The sequence below is a fragment of the Andrena cerasifolii genome, chromosome 7, assembly GCF_050908995.1.
Source record: "Andrena cerasifolii isolate SP2316 chromosome 7, iyAndCera1_principal, whole genome shotgun sequence".
NCBI classification, from domain to species: Eukaryota; Metazoa; Arthropoda; class Insecta; order Hymenoptera; family Andrenidae; genus Andrena; species Andrena cerasifolii.
In genome coordinates this window covers 16,496,802-16,516,038 of record NC_135124.1, presented here as the reverse complement: position 1 = coordinate 16,516,038, position 19,237 = coordinate 16,496,802, and the positions used below count along the sequence as shown (strand labels likewise).

General features: G+C 46.6%; 1 protein-coding gene and 2 long non-coding RNA genes across 3 annotated transcripts; 1 reads left to right on the top strand and 2 right to left on the bottom strand.

Moving 5' to 3' along the window:
- Positions 1-39: 39 nt before the first annotated feature.
- LOC143371431 (uncharacterized) lies at positions 40-761 on the bottom strand. The gene is made up of 2 exons (XR_013086019.1): positions 646-761; positions 40-424 (listed from the first exon to the last, which is right to left on the bottom strand). It is a non-coding gene; the product is annotated as an uncharacterized LOC143371431 (long non-coding RNA).
- Bark (C-type lectin domain-containing protein bark beetle) lies at positions 351-19,215 on the top strand. Its single transcript, XM_076816584.1, has 27 exons — positions 351-2,146; positions 4,109-4,278; positions 4,336-4,529; positions 4,933-5,107; positions 5,195-5,364; positions 5,452-5,690; positions 5,770-6,019; positions 6,238-6,623; positions 6,903-7,555; positions 7,659-8,112; positions 8,190-8,580; positions 8,653-9,080; positions 9,162-9,407; positions 9,875-10,815; positions 10,888-11,354; positions 11,506-11,702; positions 11,814-12,212; positions 12,283-12,560; positions 12,621-12,874; positions 12,940-13,151; positions 13,228-13,352; positions 13,425-13,655; positions 13,736-13,861; positions 13,940-14,198; positions 14,290-14,491; positions 14,571-14,818; positions 14,911-19,215. Exons 1-27 carry the CDS (start codon positions 1,826-1,828, stop codon positions 15,700-15,702), a joined length of 8,808 nt encoding a protein of 2,935 aa, XP_076672699.1. The 5' UTR covers positions 351-1,825; the 3' UTR covers positions 15,703-19,215.
- LOC143371432 (uncharacterized) lies at positions 2,377-4,803 on the bottom strand. The gene is made up of 3 exons (XR_013086020.1): positions 4,758-4,803; positions 4,083-4,550; positions 2,377-3,158 (listed from the first exon to the last, which is right to left on the bottom strand). It is a non-coding gene; the product is annotated as an uncharacterized LOC143371432 (long non-coding RNA).
- Positions 19,216-19,237: the final 22 nt, after the last annotated feature.

The window sequence follows — 19,237 nt, the reverse complement described above, 5'->3', positions numbered from 1 at the left end:
ATAATTATTCCGCTCATACTTAATTATACTTATCAACACTTTTTAGGCAGGATTGCAAACACACTTTATTCACCACACCTCGCATATACAATGTCTCTATTCACCTACACGTTAACTCTCCAACCCAACCAAATACAGATCTATCAAACACGATACGCCATAAAAAATGGGGAATCCCTTGAAAACCCATATAGCACATTCCAGCACGTCGAAGCATCGCCAGGCGTTAATGACGAAGGAGACAGGTTTCCCAGAAGCAGCTCACCTGTTTCACAACCTGTGACGTACACCGTCCCCGTGTCACGTGACAGGCTTTACCTTTCAGCGTGAGTGGGCAGCGGCGGTAACAATACTGGCGCTCCGTGGCAGGCTAGCGGCAGGGGGCTGCGGCAAAACGCGAGGGAAGGTGAGTCGGTTGAGTCGTCTATAGGCAAAGACGACAGGCATACAGCGAATCGAGTCAGTGAAACCGCGCCCAACGTGACGCCAGGTGGCCATCGCGCCTCCGCCAAGCCACGCTCCACGATCTACGCTTCTTTCGTCCGTTACGAATACCCCCACTATACCAAAGGTACCGTCGGGTACCATCGAGCATAAATAAAAAAAGGGACTATCCCCTGTGATCCAACCTGAACGTTCACCCACCCGTCGATCGGCGAACTGTGCTACATTTAAACAGCAGTTGTGTACCACGTATAGCTGTGCGGCAGTCGAACCCATTGAACCGTGACACAGTAGCTGAAAGAAGCAAAATAAAGTAAACATACTCGAAGCGTTCAGAGAAAGAAACGATAGAAATACGAGAAGATAACGACTGGTAGCACAGAGCTTCTACGTCAGCCAGCACCGCCGCTCGATGGTTTAGTTAACAAGCTCGCTGCACCTTTACCAGCACTGTGGTCCCACGGTGAACAGACTCCCTTCTCCCAGCGGACGTAGCCGTCAGAATGAACGGCGTCTTCTCGATGGTCGCTGGCGAAGGGCTTCGTGACGGGAGAGCAACGGCATCAGTGCAGTCGAGTCGCCACAGTCTAGCTGTGGTCCCTGGCGCGTGAAAGAGCACGCCGAGAGGAAAGGTTAACGCTCGAATTTAAAATACAGCCCATTTCTGCGTTGGCGTAGCGGTGCTGGATTATCCCGCGGGCAACTGATATCTACCTATCGATAATATGGGTCTCTCGGAGGGATTTCGGCGAAGCTTGTGAACGCAGCGTGTCGGTGTGTACAGATAAGATACATGGTTGAGCGGTTGTAATTTGTAACCGTAGATCCTTGAATGATCGTGGAACGTTGTGCGTTAGAATGTGGACGATCGTGGAGGATCGATGGCAGTCTCTTCGATCAAAAACACACCTTTGAAAGGAAACCTAGCAAAGAAACGTACCGACGGTGGGTCGTGGCTGCGAGGATCTTCGTAACGATACGTTCAGTGAAAGTATAGATTGAATTACGCACGTTGCCAGCGCGTATGGATGGAATCATCGTGTGACGCATTCGAGTATCGCGATAAAAAAAAAAGAGATTCATGAGACCTATATATTATCCAGGCCTGGTGAAACGGTCGATGCGTACCTTTTATCTGCGAACAAATATCGTTATCTCTGTTGAAAACCTGGCGGATAGTTGATCTATCTAAATGTTGCAACAAGTGTCATCGAAGTGTTCGAAGCCCTTCAACGAGTCTTGGAGCTCGCTCGTGGACGGGAATGCATTGATCGTTCGTCGATCCGAGATACATGGTACCCTCCGGGTTCTGCGTTCAGGTGTTTCGTTGCTCTAGTGAGAATTTCATCGAGACTTGGGAGGCTTCGGTGCGCGCGGCAAGATGCGTTTTGCGGGCTTGCTTGTGACTATACTGGCCGTGGTTCGAGGACAGTCGGACGAAGGGTTCGAGCAGTCGTCCATTTATTACACCGAGCCGACATTCGTGAACGCCAGCAATGGGAATACGAACGGCGGGTTCACGGAGCTGCACGGGGGGCATATCGTGCGGGGCCAGCGAATGCTGGAAAGATCGAAGAGCCCTTATCTGGTCCGTGAGGATCTGTTCGTGGAACGCGAGGGCGAACTGGTGATAGAGCCCGGGGTGGAGATCCGGTTTGGTCCGATGATCGGGATCACTGTTCGCGGGATCGTCACTGCGAAGGTAAATAGCTTGTGGAACGAGGGAAATGTATTTGGCGGAGGGGGTGGAGGAAAATAGAGATTCAGTCGAGGATTGAAGCTGATAAGTTATAGGAATTGTAGAGGGCGTAAGTTAAATGTAATTATGTGCAGAGATTTGATTTTTAAATTCAAATTTCTGCGGGATCATAAGCGCAGAGGTGCACAGCCCGCGAAACAGGGGATATTAATTTAGCGGAAGAGAAATAGTGCTGTGAATAGAAACTAATAAGTAATGAAACCTGTAGCGGGATAAATTAAATACAGCTTACGAGCAGAGATTTCGCTACCAAACTCATACTCCTGTACGCCCGTGTTGCATCAATTATTACGATAGCTATCACGTACACAAGAGACAGATGAGTGTTTATACATGTGTACTAACGTTGAATGAACATGACTCATCTAGCCGCACGATTGCGCACGTGTTACTACGGGGACATGCCAGAAGTGACTGGTGCTAATAATTCCAAGTTCCTAGAAGCATTTACGAGCCCAATCCCAGAGAAATTTTACTAATCGAACGTACCCTTCCCGGGAATCGATATCGCCATGACACTGATAAGCGATAAGGAAGTAGAACACCCACGTTACTGGCGCACCGTTTGGTGCCTAATTAGGGATACTGATGCCAGCAGTATTTCTCTAATAAAATCACACCTAATAGACTAATTCTCGCTTTCCTTCCGCGTACATGAAATTTCATCTACGCAGAGCGCGTTCTCCCTGTAACCCTATACTACCTTTAAAGCTGCGCTTCCGGTATACAGAATCGTAATCACCGCGGCTCTCGAATGCCCCCTTAGTTCGTTTCGCCTCTCGTTACGCGCTACTTAGTGTTCGCCTTCGAGCAAGCGGTGGTTTTTAACAGTCGAAGGAGCAGCCAGCGGTTCGTCGTCCAGTGGGAGGAAAGGTTTGGCGGTTCGCAAATACAGCTGGATAATTACCGCGCAACCGTTCCTCGTTCCACGGATCACGCTCGAAAGTAAACGCACCTACGGCGAGAAAGCGGGGATGCTTTATCCCGCGTGATAATAAAACCAGTTTCAGCGGAGGAGCGTTTTAAACGATTGTTGCCGAGGAATGCACGAAGGGTTTCGGATGGTGTCTCCGCGAGGGACATCGAGTGACCGGAAATTCCAGAAACACGCGAGCCGGGCTGATTGTTCCTTTATTCGCATCACGTAGCGGCAGCGCGCGATTGTACCGCTGGCGTGATGCACACGCGCTGCTGCACAGAACTGGCGTTATTATATAGTATACCAATTCTTCTAGCGTGCTCTTTAGTAGAGACAGCAGAACTGTTTTGTATCGCATGACCATATAAATTGTCTTTTGAAAACTGATGCTCCACTGTTATTTAGCAGAGGTTCTTAGGGGGCACTTCTATGTGAACACCGAAGTGGGTTGAAGGGGGTTGGAAGTTGGAGTTCACTGAACAGAGGTCGGAGGAAAGCGAGTGGAAGTGATCCACTTAAAAACAGGGGATTTCTAATCGGAGCGTTTCCGCGAGGGCAGAGGCAGGTCGAGAGCCCTAAACAAGAAGCCAGCTTAGCCAGCTAATAAGTCGATTAAAAGCTGGATGGGAAGGCAGCGAGTGAATCAACCGCACGCCTCCGCCACGCGGCGCGTTTCAGGTCACGTATCAAACGGCGGTTCTTGGCCTGAACTGTTAACCTTCGGCCTCGCTAATCCTCTTACGCTGCGGACGAGACCTTCCTCCACCTCCTGCGCGGTCACGAATTAGGGTGTTTGTGTTATTTGTAGCGTGGCGATCAGGTCTCGTTAGATTGAGAATATTTTTATCTTTCGGGTATAAAGCTATCCTAAAGTTCAACAGAGTAGATAGAGTTTTACTTGTAACTTTGGAGCATTGAATACCGGAGAAGAGAACTCTGTATGTGACGAAACTGACCCACCTACTAATGGTAATTCCTGCTTTTAGGGAGAACCACAAGCTCCAATTTTACTAACGGCAGCCGAGGCGAACAGTCAAGTGCATCCTGTTGAATCGCCGCTTACGATACGGCTGGTCGATGGTCCCACCCCGTTCCAAGGTAGATTAGAGCTGTTCCATCGAGGCGAGTGGCGAGCTGTCTGCACAAATTCAAGGAAGTAAGTATCCGCCTGCCGCGCGTCGTTAACGTCACGTTAATAATTCTTTAATGGCAGCTGGACTCGAGCTGATTTGGAGACGGCGTGCAGACAGCTGGGTTTCCAAGGTGGCCAATGGTGGTCGTGGATGGACAGGCTGTGGCCCGCGAAGCCGCGGCTTCTGTATGAGCAGCCGGGCTGCAGGGGCACCGAAGCCTCTTTAACGAGCTGCGAGAGGTGGTCCGATAGGCAGCTTGGTGGCGGTGTTTGCGGTATAGTATTTAAGTTCTTATCTAGAGCGCAGCTTATATTCTGAAGTAGTAGTTAAAGAGCTCGAGGCGCTCTGCTGCATTGGGTCCACGAAGGAGCGCGCATTACCCACCATTGAAATCCCTAACCCCTTGCGATAGCAACTCCCTTCTTGGACCTGAGCCATAGAGGGAGTGGATCCTACTCGCGGGGGTGCGCTGTCATCGGGGACGAGTTAAACCTCGTCCTACCTGTTGTTCTAAAGAAAGGAGTTGCTCGTCGGATAACCCGCCTCCTGGCCCGCGACGCTATCCCTGAGTCTGGCTACTTCAGAACCATCTTCCTACCCCTATGCTGCCCGCGTATTCCGAAGCAGCTCAAGTATTTATGGGAGAACTACGTAGAGACACGTCCATGCGGTTTCAGATTACCATCCTGATCTCGGCGTCTCCTGTCTGCCACACCACGATGGGGCCACGAAGGCCATCAAACACTGGAGGGGCATCCGGTTCGAGGAAGCTCTGTACGATCGGCCATTGATCCAGGAGAACACCCTCTACGTACGAAAGTCCAAGTCGATCCTGCGGAACATAGTAATAGAGTAAGCCTGTCTGTTAAACACCTGAGTCGAATTTCATTCGCTGACATTGGTGGTGAGCTTTCGCTAATACTGGTGTACCTTTAACAGGCATGCAGGAACAGGCCGGGAATATAATGTTACAGCGGCGATCGATGTGGAAGGTGTTCCACCGCAAATGGAATCTATTTCGGTGCTCCATGCCGCCTTCACTGGCATCAACGTCACCATACCGAACGCACCCGTGGTAATCAACAACTGCACCATTCAGAATAATAGAGGTGCTTTGAATATTAATACCCGACGCGAGTAAAAAGTAAAACCGCCTGCTCACTGATTCTACAACATTTCCGTTTGCCAATAAACAGGATACGGGATATACGTGAACAGCTCCTCTGGAATGGCGCACATCAACGAATGCTCCATCCTCGACAATGGGGCCGACGGTATCAAGTACGTTCACTTCAACGAGCGACCAGATGACAAGCTAGATCGCACAGAGGTCTTCGACTTATGCACCTTTCCGACCACAGCTAGTCAAACCTTCCCTGTTATAATCTCCATGGAGCAGAGCAAGTACGCGCCGAACATGAAACGCTGCCCACAGGTGAGTATCCTTACGAACGTTGATCCCAGCCTCTTGAAGCAAAGCGCCGAGTTGGAATGTCCGGATGGATTGGTCGCAGCACATCTTCACGAGGCCAGGGCACGCGTTGACGATGCACTTCCTGCAAATGAGGACCGATAGGAACCACAGCGCGATAATAGAGGTGTACGACGGTGTCAGCGTGGCGGACAAGCTGTTAGCCAGGGTGAAAGTGAAGAATGGCACTTTACCTCAGAGCGTCACGACGACTCGACAGAATCTGTACGTGAAATTCATCGCTGAGCCGCGCACCAACACGATAGTCTTCGTGCGACTGTCCTCGGGCTACAGTAGGTTTCCAAAGGACCCAAAGGTCGTAGTGCCTGGTCTTCAACTCTCGCTTGACGGATACAGGGCCCGTCGTATTGCTTCCTGGAAAGGGTGGGGATTTTAAATGATAATGAGATGAGAAGTTGATTTGAAAGCTTATCTTATAAATTATATGGACCCTGTATCCAATGTCTGGTGAAACTGTTGTTCAACGGTTGATAGCGGTGTTTCGTTTTAGAAAAAATGTACGATCTGAACGTGACTGGAAGCATTATAGCTGGGAATAATGGAAGGGGCATTGCTGTGGAGAACCTAAGGTCAGCTCTGCACGTTCATGAGACTTCTGTGTCCAGCAACAAGCACGTGGCTGGCGTGCACGTGTTGGGCGGTGCTGCGGATGTGAATATTACCAGTAGCCGTATATCTTTTAACGGGGGAGACGGCATTAACATCACCGTCACAGGGGGGAATAGGAACGTGTCCCGAACGAGCATTTCCTCCAATCAGGGATATGGATTTGCTGTGTGGCTGAACGACAGCTCGAACACTGAATATGTGTACTTCAATCAGACCACTGTGGTGGAATACTCTCAGATATTCCGGAATAAGGACATTGGTATTCTTGTAAGTGTGTATAACCCAGACATAGCTCTCCTTTTCGGGATATTTAGGGATTGGAGCAAGGATTAAACCGAGACTCCACCTGAAAGTTAAGCTAAGCTATTCTATGCTAAGTTTTATAAAATTAACTTCGATACATCCGGGAACTGTTTCCGCCAAAAACTAATAGCTTAGCTTAGTTTAGCTTAGTTTTCAGGTGGATTCCCGTTTTTAGGGAAGAAAGAAGTACCGTTCAATTATTTCAAAGGATGCACATGTTTCTGATATTTATACTCTCCCTAGGTGGGTAATGCGACCGGCAATTCCTACGTGAACGTAACTGGCAATTGGTTCAATAGCAGTGCCGAGACAGCGTTACAAGTGGAATCCAGTTGGAGGCAAAACGAGGGCCCGTTGAGGCTCCAAATCGGCCACAACTATTTCGTGCAGAACAGCAAGTTCGGCATCAAACTCAGCCCCGCCCTTAATCTAGAAGCAATCATCGAGTACAACCTATTTCGGGAGCAATCCAGCGGCTGTATAGTAATTAAGAACCCTCTCTATGAGGAATTCAATGTCCTACCAGCTAAAGTGATTGTCAGGCACAATGAATTTTACGGGAATCGAGGGGCTTTCGTGGTCAGCATTGGCCTCTCACCCTACAGCGACACGCAGAAGGCATTGTTCACCAGGAATTTCTTGCGCGACAATCGTGTTCGCGAGCTGTTCGACAGCAACAACGAAATGAGATCCAGGTTGATACCACGCTCTAGAGTGTCGGCAGTGGTTGTCGTTTCCTCGAGCAACGTGGAGGTATTTCGGAATATATTGCACAATCCTGAGTCACGGTACGAGGTTGGTTCCCATTTGGAGGACCAGAGTAAGATAATCAACTGCACCTACAACTGGCTTGGCTTCGCAGAAGAGAACAGAATATTCGAAAGACTGTTCCACAGGTGTGCACTTAAATATTTAATCCATCGTCGTTCTTAACTTTCTTCTTATTTTATCATTATCATAGAATCATCCTATAAATTCACTCCCACTTTTGTCTCGTAGGAAAGACAGATACAATCTCGCGAAGATCGAGTATCTACCATACTTGCTGCACAGCAGCAATCCAGGTGCTACCACGATCATATCAAACCCAACGTTCGTCCCTCGGTTCGTCACGCCTGGTACAAATCTAGTCGGAGGCGAAGTCGATGGCCTGGAGTTACTGAACGCGGGGGAATACATCGTCGAGCGTGATATCAATGTACGACCCGGCGGTAAATTGATTCTCCACCCTGGCGTCACGTTGCGTTTCCCCCCAGCTGTGGGGATGATGGTCGCCGGTCGGTTGGACGCCCGTGGAAAACGACCCAGTGACATTTTATTCACTCTGAAAGAGGAGATCCTCATGGGTGCTGATAATGAGACTCTCGCGGACCAGGGGCTCAGCCAGGCGAGCGAAATGGAGTCGCCTGTGCGACTCCTTGGAGGGAAAACGAACCTTGAAGGGAGATTACAGGTAGGAGAGAATAAATCAAGAACCAAGGGGCCATTGCCAGTTACTTCTAGTGCTAAAGTCCTATGCGTGTCTACCAGGTGAAAGTTGGCGACAAATGGGGGACTGTTTGCAATTACGGGTGGACTATTCGCGACTCGGCACTGGTTTGCCATCAATTAGGGCTTACTCTGGACCCTGACAATTGGTTAATGGAACGCTCCCAGATTCCAAACGCGGGTATCAACGAGGATATTGTTTTAAGCAACGTTAGATGCACCGAGGACGACGACGACGTATCGAAGTGTCGAGCAGAGAGAGGGCAAAGCTTTGAGAATTCTTGTACCCATGACAATGATGTGGGTGTTAGGTGTTCGGAAGCAGCGTGGGCAGGTCTACGGCTAGGGCCACTGGCTCAGAGAAGCGACCTACAGTATGTGACTATAGAGAGAGCAGGGCTGCTAGATTATGCCACGAATTCTTTCAAGCCAGGTAATCCTTTAACCACAGTAGCTAGAAGATGCACATAAAAGGTGCCACGAGAGACCCTTGAAATCTTTTCAGCTCTGCAAATCGACTTCGCGCGGCACTCACTGGACAGCGTTAGGGTGATCGACAATCTACAGGATGGTTTAGGAGTCCTCTACTCAGACATATATTCCGCTGACGCAGTGAACACAGTCAGGAACAGCGACTTCTCGCAGAATGGAGGAAGTGGCATCAGTTTTAAGCAGTTAGGAATGCAAGTCATTAACTCCAGGATCGAGAATAATAAAGTGGCAGGGATAAGGCACAACCCTGCTCTATCTGCTGTTCAGCAGAGGGAATTCGCTGGCTGGTTTATACGCGCGCCGGACACAATTGACTCGCCGTATGATCCGATAGTCCTACCGAGTTATATGCGAGACATCGAGCTTGCCAACGAAGAAACAAAGTATATGATAACGGCCAAAGTCAGCGGTGATCCCATTCAGCAGCGTATCAACATTAGAGTAAGTTTATTAAATGATTCGCCGTTCTTTTGCGGCTTGTGGAAGTAGAAGTGTTTCAATTGGACTTTGCGAACTTCACAGTGCAGACCAGGATACGTGGTTGGTATCCAGCTTCTCAATCCCATCGAAAATCGCAGTACAGAACAGATTACCATACACGATTCTCAGTATATTGACCCTAGCCGAGATATTTGGCACCTGAAGCGAGATTTGGCTGTATTCCCAGTCACGTCCAGCTCCTTCGCTGTGGTCCTGGAGTACGACAGCGGCGCGAATGCACTTGGCGGTGCTGTTATGGTTCTTACAGCCCTTCGAGCTCCAATCCAGGTATATAGAGAAATTTGGAACTTGGGGTGGGTTCGAAGCTGATTCTTAAATTCTCGAAACTCGAATCCGAGAGTTTGGAAGGCTTTGAAACTTTCGAAACTCGAAACTCGAAACTCGAAACTCGAAACTCTCGAGACTTGAAGTGCTGATTCTGTTTTGTAAAGGGATTATCTATCTTGCTTTAAGAACCGAAGTCAGCAGAATTTCTGCATAAAAGCCGTCGCGCATTTTCGGTGCTCAATTGTTTGTAAACTTATCTCTTCGTATCGCCGCCCTTCGCCAAAATGTGCGACGGCCTTAAATTTTTATTGACTATATTTAAAGAAAATACAAACAAAAATATAAGACCGATTCTTTATTCATTGATTTTATACTTTTTCTTATCTGGATTTCGACGCTTCGAGAAACCCATCTCTACTTAAAACCCTCCCAATATTGCAGACATCATTCCTAAACTACGTTTACAGGACGTGAAAAACAAGATTATAAAAGGTCCTATTCCAACATTGCTGGTCACGAAGTCCAAGATCAAGAACAATAGGAGAGGCATACTCGCGTCATTCTACAATCGTTATTTAGATGAAATCGGCGACCACTTTCTTCGAAAAGCTAACGAGACCATGCAGTTGATCGGCTGTGAAGTGTCTCACAACCAGGAGGAGGCAATTTACATACACTCACCGCACTGGAATATCTTCAAGATGAATCTGTCTGAAATTGCCATTCACATCAACGACAGCTTAATCACGGACAATGGTAAAGGGATATATCAATTCAGTCACGATGCCAGGCACTCCAACAACCTTTTCCACTGGATAATGCAGGACAGCACCATTGAACGAAACAGAAGAGGCGGCTTCGAGGTACTACTGCCCGATGTATGGCAGTACAACGAGAATTTCACGCACACGCTGTACTTCGACAACAACACCTGGCGGAACAACGAGCAATTCGCTTTCATAGTCGATGGCCACTACGCTACTTTAAACATATCCCACAACCGATTCGAGGGGAACCGTTGTAAGACCGGTCTGATATCTGTCCGCGGGATGGAGAAGAAAATGCAAATTGATAACAACCGTATAGAAAGTAACACTGGGATCTACATGGTGGAGTTCAAGGCAGACAGCCAGTCTGAGATCGTGGGGGACGTTGACGCCCGTTTCCATTATAACGAGATTAAAAGAAACAGCTATGATCTGGCTAGAATGGGACCGCGACGTACGGATGATAGTCCAAGTTATGTGGTCGGTTTCCATGGCATCCAGAAGGTGCAGATAAATAGAAATCTTTTTGGCGAGAACTCCTTGGACTATGAACTATTAGCTGGCATTAGGACAGCTAAGATTAACAATGAAGTTGACGTGACTGAGAACTGGTGGGGAACTTTCCAGGACATTGAGATAAGGTATCGAAGCAATCCGAGCTTTCAATGAGTATTTGCAGTATCGAGATCTTTTAGATCTGTATACTTTTCTAGGCGACGAATCTTCGACTTTGATGACTGGAACGATCACGCGGTAGCCAATTATCGACCCTTCCTGACCAGCGACACCTTCGACTCCTCCGTCTCTGCGTCCTGGCAGATTGCGAGAGAAGTGGATTTGGATAATCTGGGCGGACGGATCATAGAGAACCTATCCATACACGCTAGGGATAGGCCTTACGTTGTACGATCTGACATCACCATCATGCCAGAGGCCACTTTACACATTTATCCGGACGTGGTGATGGAGTTCGCTCCAAACGTGGGGATCCTAGTTCTTGGTACGCTGAAGGCTGTGGGCGTGCCTGACCATGAGATTATAATGAGGCCAATGGAGCGTAATGATACCCACGAGTCTGTGGATGCGAAAGGAACGAGGATGCCTGGGAATGTAGTCTCAATATCGGAGGAAACTATTCGCCTTTGCAAGGATGGTCGGTGCTCCTCCTTGAACAACGAAGGTAGAGTTTAGGCTAATTGATTTTATTCTGACCATGGCCGGCCGGTGCGGGGCCCTACGTATAAATGCGTTTTTTTGACCCTGCAAAAGTTCACGACCATACCAACTTCATGTGTATCTAGATTAATATTCACTATGCCATATTGACACAGGATTTCTGGAGTTCTTCAACAAGACAACCTTGCAATGGATACCTCTGTGCGACACCAGATTCACCGAAAGAAATGCGCAAGTAGCCTGCCGCCAGCTGGGCCACGACTCACTTAATGTCTATGTATCATACGACCGTAGATACGAACTTCATCCTGGTTCCCTGATACGTGTCTGGTCTTGGCCGGAACCGCTACAGGTATACTATCACGATACTCTAGTTCGGCCTGTTTAACTTCCGTTTCACTGTCGTTTCGTTTAACTTTTAATAAGAACCTTCTTCTGACCACTGTTTGAAATAACATTTCAGTGCACTGGGAAGGAGGAGAAGCTCGAAGACTGTCAGATCAGATTGAATGGCCAGCTGTACGGCCATCGACACGAATGCCCATGGGACAACCAGTTCGTCTTCATCAATTGCGGGAAACGGAATCTAGATGATGCGCACGACTACTGGGGCGGTATACGCATAGCCAACAGTGAATTCGAGCATCATCTCTACGAGCATAGGATTCATGACATGGTTACTCATGAGACACTAAGGCGCGTTGAGTCAGTCCTGAAGCACATCAGTATCATCGGTGCTGGAGTCCTGCATTTCGAGAAGTCAGCTGCTCTGCAAACTATTATGAAATCCCCAGCTATAATGCAGGTGAACGTAACTCGCAGCGCCTATCACGGTATCAACGTGATATCACCGACTCACACAGTTAGTATCTAATCGCAACGTCTCTCGATAACTACTGGCGGATGTGACCCCTTGTTAATCGATTCTGTAGGTCGAATTATTGTTTAACGCTGTCAACAACGTTCTTGGGAACGGCGTGAATATACTTTCGATAACGGGGGAAGGGCGCGAGGCGGATGAGAGTTCGTTCACTCCGATCAAAGACCTCAACATCCCTTATCACCTGTTCAGTATGATCGACATATGTGACACCGCCAAGGAAATCACGCTAGAAGAACGCGTGATCGTTTACTACAAATATGACAATCATCCCGTGAACTGTGTCAAGATTTTCCGCAGTGCTTATAGGGCCAAACCCTTTGGATTCAGGTTTGTATATTTTAGAAGATAGAGTCGTCGATATATCCATGATCGATCTTATATTTTCAGGCTCTTGCAGTTCAATCTTTTTAATTCTACTGGAAAGCCTGGCCGTGCTGATAGTATAACGTTGTATGACGGCGACATATATAACGTCACTGCTAAAAGTCTAGGTGATCTGGAAGCGAACAGCCCTGACGAGAAGAAGCTGTTCAAGACCCAGGGACCCAGCCTTAGTATAAGACTGTTCGCTAATGGTGCAAGCAACGCGCACGGGTTCATCGCGGAAGTAGTTACGCTTCCAATATCTGCCATTGGATTTAGTAAGTGATTGTAGCTCAGAGAGATTGTTGGTATAGTTGTTTCTAAATGTTATTCTATTCTTCAGATCGCGACGTGCAGCACAATATTTCGTACTCTGTGATATCTAACTGCCGCGAAGGAGCGATTAAGTATGCCAGCGCTGGCGAAGTAAATGCAATAATGACCATAGAGCGTAATCAGTTCACCAACAACTGTGAGAAACTTTATGGTAATTTTACCACTTGCAAGTCTGCCCTGTGGCTCGATGTTCAAAACACTCAATCTTTATTCTTTAGAGTAAGTACTCTCGCGTCTAGAGACAGGATGTTTCTTAATAAGATCATATTTTACCACGCTGTTTTTATTATTTCAGAACAATTTAGTTGAACAGAACCAAGGCGGACTTTCTATTCGAGCCGATTCCAGAGGCTCGGCGACTTCCTTGAAGGGATGGATCCATAACAATGTTTTCGCCGAGAACTTTAACAAACCCGCACTGTATGTAATTGTATTCAGACCGACTAACTGCCAAGAGAGCGCGTAAATGAAATTATCCAACTATTCCGTCAGGTACGTAGAGGGTCGTCAAAGCAGCCCGTACCAAGAGGTCACTATATTCAGAAACTATTTCACAAAGAACAACGCCCCTTACGACAATAACATCGTTCTGAAACAAGTGGTCAGTAACATGACTCTGAATTATCTGCACGCCAACCTTGGCGCGCATCTTTTAGAGATCTCAGGATTCGAGAGAGTCCGTCTGCCGATTTATCAAAGCACATCTCACAATGGGTTCTACAAGTATGTATTTTGCGGTCAACGTTCGGTGTAACATTACGTATATGTGTATCGCCTATGACACGAAACGAATGGTGTTGCAGAAATTATGCAGTGGATCGTGACGGGCGCAGTACAATTGTTGCTGGGACCCCTGGCCAACAGTACGTCGACAATGTCTTTTTCAATCCAGACAATGATTACGAGATGCTAACAACAAACAGATCGCAGTATGTATCGTTCTGTACATCCACTAACACAGCATAATACGTAGAGCGAGGATAAGACAGGAAATGTTAATTGTATAGCCAATTAGAGATGTGGAGATCTCATGTGGATGCAAGGCACAATTGGTGGGGATACAATGAAACTCTAGCCGTAGCAGGCAGAGTCAGAGATAGAGGGGACTCCCCCGAATTGCTGCAAGTCGATTACCAACCCTTCCACATGAGCAACGAATCGGTCCTGAATGGAAAGTGTCCACCCGCGTGGGATCTCGTTGGCGACACGTGTTACACGTACATCGGCGCTCCGATGGACTTCTACAGTGCTCGAGATTTCTGTAGAGTGAGTAATGGACGCGGCTAATTATAATAATAATAATCTGATCTATAGAATTTTATTTGACGATAAATTGGCTTGCTTCTGTGCCCTTCAGTCAGTGAACGCATCGATGCCTTTCATTATGGGAGATTACTTGGAACTCTATCAATTTCTGCGGAAGCAACAAGAACGTTACGAATACTCGGACCGTGCGTGGATACAGCAATTGGATCGCGTGGATCAATGCACAACTTTCACGTATCAGACGATAGAGATCGACTACTGTGGTCAGCTCAGCCCTTTTATATGCGAGATTGGTACATTTTCTCATTTTTGTGGGGGTTATAAATTTGCTTGACCAAAGGAATTACTGAAATAGCCATTCTACTGCTTTAGATCCTAGAGTGAACATAGATCCACTGTCATGGAGGAAAGATATCGTCGCTGTAGCTGTGCTAGGAGCAGCGGGGATAGCATTAGCACTTCTAACAGCAGCTATTGCACTTTGGGTGTCTAAATCGAAGAAGAGAAACATTGAAAGACTGGAGAGACGAAATTCCATCAGACAATCCTTGCATTCTTTACGATCCGTCGGCTCTACTTCTGGATTCACAGAGCTCGCTTATCGACGCAAGCCTATTACGGTAAATATGCTACAATCTCAACATAGTTCTACTGTCCGTTTCACCCGTTTAATATAGTTGATAAGATAACATCGTGGAACCGTTGCTTTCAGACGAAACATTCTACAGACACGCTGAACTCCAAGTCCCTAGACTACAAGAGGATGCTAAACGGTGGGAGTATAGACTCGATGGACAAGTCTCAGCTGAACTCGTCCATGGAAGACAATCAGAGCTATGACGTGTACGAAGCTCACAATCCAAGGTACTCCCCGAGCACCAGCGACTTTAAGAGCACCGCTCAGAAGTTCGCAGCAGCCCAGAGCGGGGACAATCCAGTGTTCGACCTGACCTACCGCAACGAAGGCTTCAGGAACCACTCCACCTTCGCGTCGAGAAGCACCAACGATTGGCCGGTAGAAACTACCACAGAGACTACCGCCGACGAAACTCCTGCCGTCAATGCCACGCATGAGAGTTCATATCTAAACAACACCTCCACTCTTCCGCTGCACGCCAGCCTCGCCTTAACAGACTCAATTAGCGAATTGAAACGCGATATCGAGGCATCAGCGTCGTACAGTCCCGTGGACTATAACGTGGGACGTAGCTACGACAACGCCACACTGACGCCGAGCCAGGCCTCCGAACCCGTGCCGGAGTACGCCCCGGATTTCAACCCCCCTATACCACCGCATCCCTATCACTATGACGAGGGTAGACCTAGAAGTGAAGCGCTTTTAGAGACGAATCTTGACAACGGGGAGGAGAAGCCTCTGCGCTCCAAGAGCGAGGCGTTGCTGGAGACTAATCTAGACGTGTTTCTGGTGAACGAGCCCACGGAGTTAACGCAACTGTCTGCTGGAGCGCGGAGCAAGAGTCAGCCTTTGGAGACGGCAATGTGAACCGCCACCAGGAGTGCAGCTTGACGAATTGTATACAGGGTGTTGAGAGAGGAGTTCTAAATGACTATCAACCCACCGAAGTTAACAGATAGGACAGAGGAGTCTGAGAACGAAAGCGATGGGACGCTGACAATCGTTTAGAAAGATGCCGATATTCTTGAACACCAGATCTCAATATTTACTTGCAATGTAACCACTTGGATGGAAGGGACCAAGGGGTGTCTTACGTAGGACGTACTTGAGCAGAATCGCGAATTGTATCTAATTGTGTAGCATAGTATGTTCGCTAATGTATTACGTAGAGTAGGAAGACTTATTTCTCGTTAGGGATCGTGTACAGAACGTATTATACAACGATGCGAGCGATGGTTCGCGGTTTTAGGGTAGTTTGAACAGTCAGTTACGTGTCGATGAATAGGCACAGAATAATCGGCATAATTTGTCCTCTTGAAGGGTTGTTGTTCAGTCGTGGGGAATCGCGGGGAAGAGATTATTAAGTTGTCACAAATGTATGGGTATTACACTGCCAAACTGTTGAGGAGTATACATTCTATATTCGCACTGCGAGACGTACTCGAGTGTGGACGTTGTGATAACTCGTCGGAGTATAAATTACGTTTTAGATTGATCGCTGGTACTCATGGTTCTGATTAGGGATGGGGTTCTCGAGGCGCCGAAATTTCGAAACCCAAGTGTCGAGAATTTAAAAATTAGCTTCGATCCCACCCCTAGCTCTGATGAGTCACAGGCGGACACGGTATTCCTTGACGTGGGTGATCTCACCAAGCGCCTTTATAAGAACATTTATAATATACACACTTTATCCGTCCGTATTCTATAAGTTCACTATCATAAGCGACAGTGCATTTCCTGGCACGCAATATACATACGTGTGTATTTATGCAAATGTAGATATACAAGCAGCACCAAACGGTGTCTCTCGGATGAACCAGTCTTACGACATTTCGTTCATATTTTTTATACCGTTAGTAAAGAAGATTTATCAAGAGTTACGAATGATTGAGTGTTCTGTGTGAATTTATTCTTCCAAAGAAGAAGGATCGTGCGACCCGCGAAGACTTGATTGCGCTTCAACATTTCAATACGAATACCTTTATATACATATTTATATATTTCTACGTGTGAAAAGAAAGAAAGATGAATTTCGAACTGTAGAGCAAGCGCCATTTCGTCAAATGCGACGCACTTTCGGGGGCATAATATATATATTTTTCAAGTACACGTAATTTAATTTGTACATCGCTGACGGCGCAACTAATAAACAGATCGCATGAATAAAATTCAACAGTTGTATAATCGGCTTATTCGGCGGGGACGATTTTGGAATAAGAAAACGGAATTATATACTTTGATGTGTATATAATTAAATAGACACTTTGAAGCGTGTGTACAATATATTACACGATATAACGATATAATGAAGTGGGTCGGCGAATAAATTATGGAAGACTATTTTAAAACAATATCGAATATATTAATATTAATATCGTTAATAACATTATTAAATATCGGGATCAGATTACTATTCGTCGTAGCCGAACGCTCATCTGCATTCGCAAACAGACGAGAAACAAATTTTTTTTTCGTTTTTTTTATTTTCTTTTCATAAAGCTCTCTGTGCTCGCGACGTGGCTCGTACACATTTGAAACTCTATCCCATTCAAATATACTACATCTTATAAAAGTAGACTTGCGAATTTATATACAATAATTCATATTCTATTAATCTAATAAGATGGGAGAGTCACGTCGAGATCGGATTTCTAAGGACTTCCGTTAACCATGAAGTAGCTTAATTTCACTAGCAAGAGTTATCTAAGTAATGTCATCCAGACTTTCTCGAAATGATAGAATAGAAGAAAAATTACAAATTGATTTGTGCATCGAATTTATCTTTGCCAGAAGTTCCCCCATTAGGTATAAGTCACTTAACCACGAAAAGAAACGAACTGGAGCGAGACTACCCAAACAACCCTTGCCACAAAGGCAGTAGAAACATTATTTCTGGAAATATCAATTGAGAGCAATACGTTCTTCGGTTAAATTGTGATCGACATTTGACTTATAGTACGAATAAGAGACGTATTGTCTCCTTGATATCCCTCGGTACGGAAAGCTCATCGTTTTGATCCTTATTGCACACGTTACAGCAGAAAGGCCACGAAGGAAAGTTATTGCACCAATTGTGTGCGAGACAGTGCACGCGACAAGGAGCAGGGCCAATTATATTCGTCCCGCTCGTTAACGGTGTGCACTGCTGCGCGTAGACGTTTACTAAAGAGAAGAAAAGAAACTTAAAGAACGTGCTCGTCTACTTACAAAGGGACGTCACCGATTCGGAGCGCACGTGCTTTCGAATCACCCCGTCATCTTAATTGCACTTGATCGACAAGAATCGCTGAACAAAAAACACACGAAACCATGTGCGTTTAGTATCGGTGTCCTTTCGGCGCGTACGTTTGATGAAGCAACTTCAGGTACCTGTTTGAATCGAGAGTTCGATGGTTGGTCGTTACGCGACGGGATCGCGCCTCGATAGTAATCGATCAGCCTGCGTGCCACCCCGTTTCTCTGATATTGCAATCTTCGCGTTTATCTCTCTTAAATGTTACGCGCGGAAGTGTAGAAAAATGCTCGATTATCGAAACGCACGGATTACAACTACATTTTCCAAGCTCATTTCGGTACCTAGCTGTAATAATATTCGTAAGTGACATACGCGTGTCTATAGTTCCGTATGATCCGTGTATATGTATAATATATTACCGGTAGTAGTCCTTAGTTTCTAGTAAGGGAACGAACTTGTTCATTACATCTAAAATTGCACCTTTGTACACGAACGCCGTTAGCAGGAACAGGAACATCGAGGAGAGGGACACGATTCTGGAAAATCTGAGGAAATGTCCCCCGACTCGACTTTTGTCTGGAAAAAATATCTACGTTTCAGTTTTCTGTCCCTCCCACACCATCGACAGGCACTCGCGGCTCATTGGCGTCGCATAGACAAATTGTATATCCAATTTCGGCTTCGAATATCATTATACCACTGAATTTTAGCGACAAAAGGTGAGCGTACTGTTTGGATGGGTGGTTGAATATTGGGGACGGAAGGCGAGACTAACTATCATGAATGAAAAACGCGCGGGAAAAGAACCATTGTAAGTTATGTAGTTACACGATTGAACAACTCTCGATTGAAAGATTTAAGCCTGCATGAATCTTCATTCGAAAATCAATCAACGAAGCTGTATTTTTGGAAAAGACATTAGGTGCGAAGGTTCCTTAGCCGCGCGTGTAACTAGACTCGAGATTCGACTTACTGGTTACCATGAACGCGCGGAAATCTTGGTGGTTAATCGATCAATAGTGCGAGTCGACGTTAGAAACTAACGGAAGACGGTCGTAATGCTCACTGTTTACGCGATTCAAGGAAACCGGCGATACGGAAGCTAACGTAAAGCTACGGTCGAACAGCTTCAGATATACATATATTTATGTAATATATAAAAAAAAA

What these genes read in the sequence shown, in the direction of transcription:
- Bark (XM_076816584.1), top strand. Translation starts at nt 1,826, where the DNA reads ATGCGTTTTGCGGGCTTGCTTGTGACTATACTGGCCGTGGTTCGAGGA. An exon ending in TTCCAGGACATTGAGATAAG is followed by an intron (nt 10,816 to 10,887) that starts GTATCGAAGCAA and finishes ATACTTTTCTAG; the next exon opens with GCGACGAATCTTCGACTTTG. An exon ending in AATATCTGCCATTGGATTTA is followed by an intron (nt 12,875 to 12,939) that starts GTAAGTGATTGT and finishes TCTATTCTTCAG; the next exon opens with ATCGCGACGTGCAGCACAAT.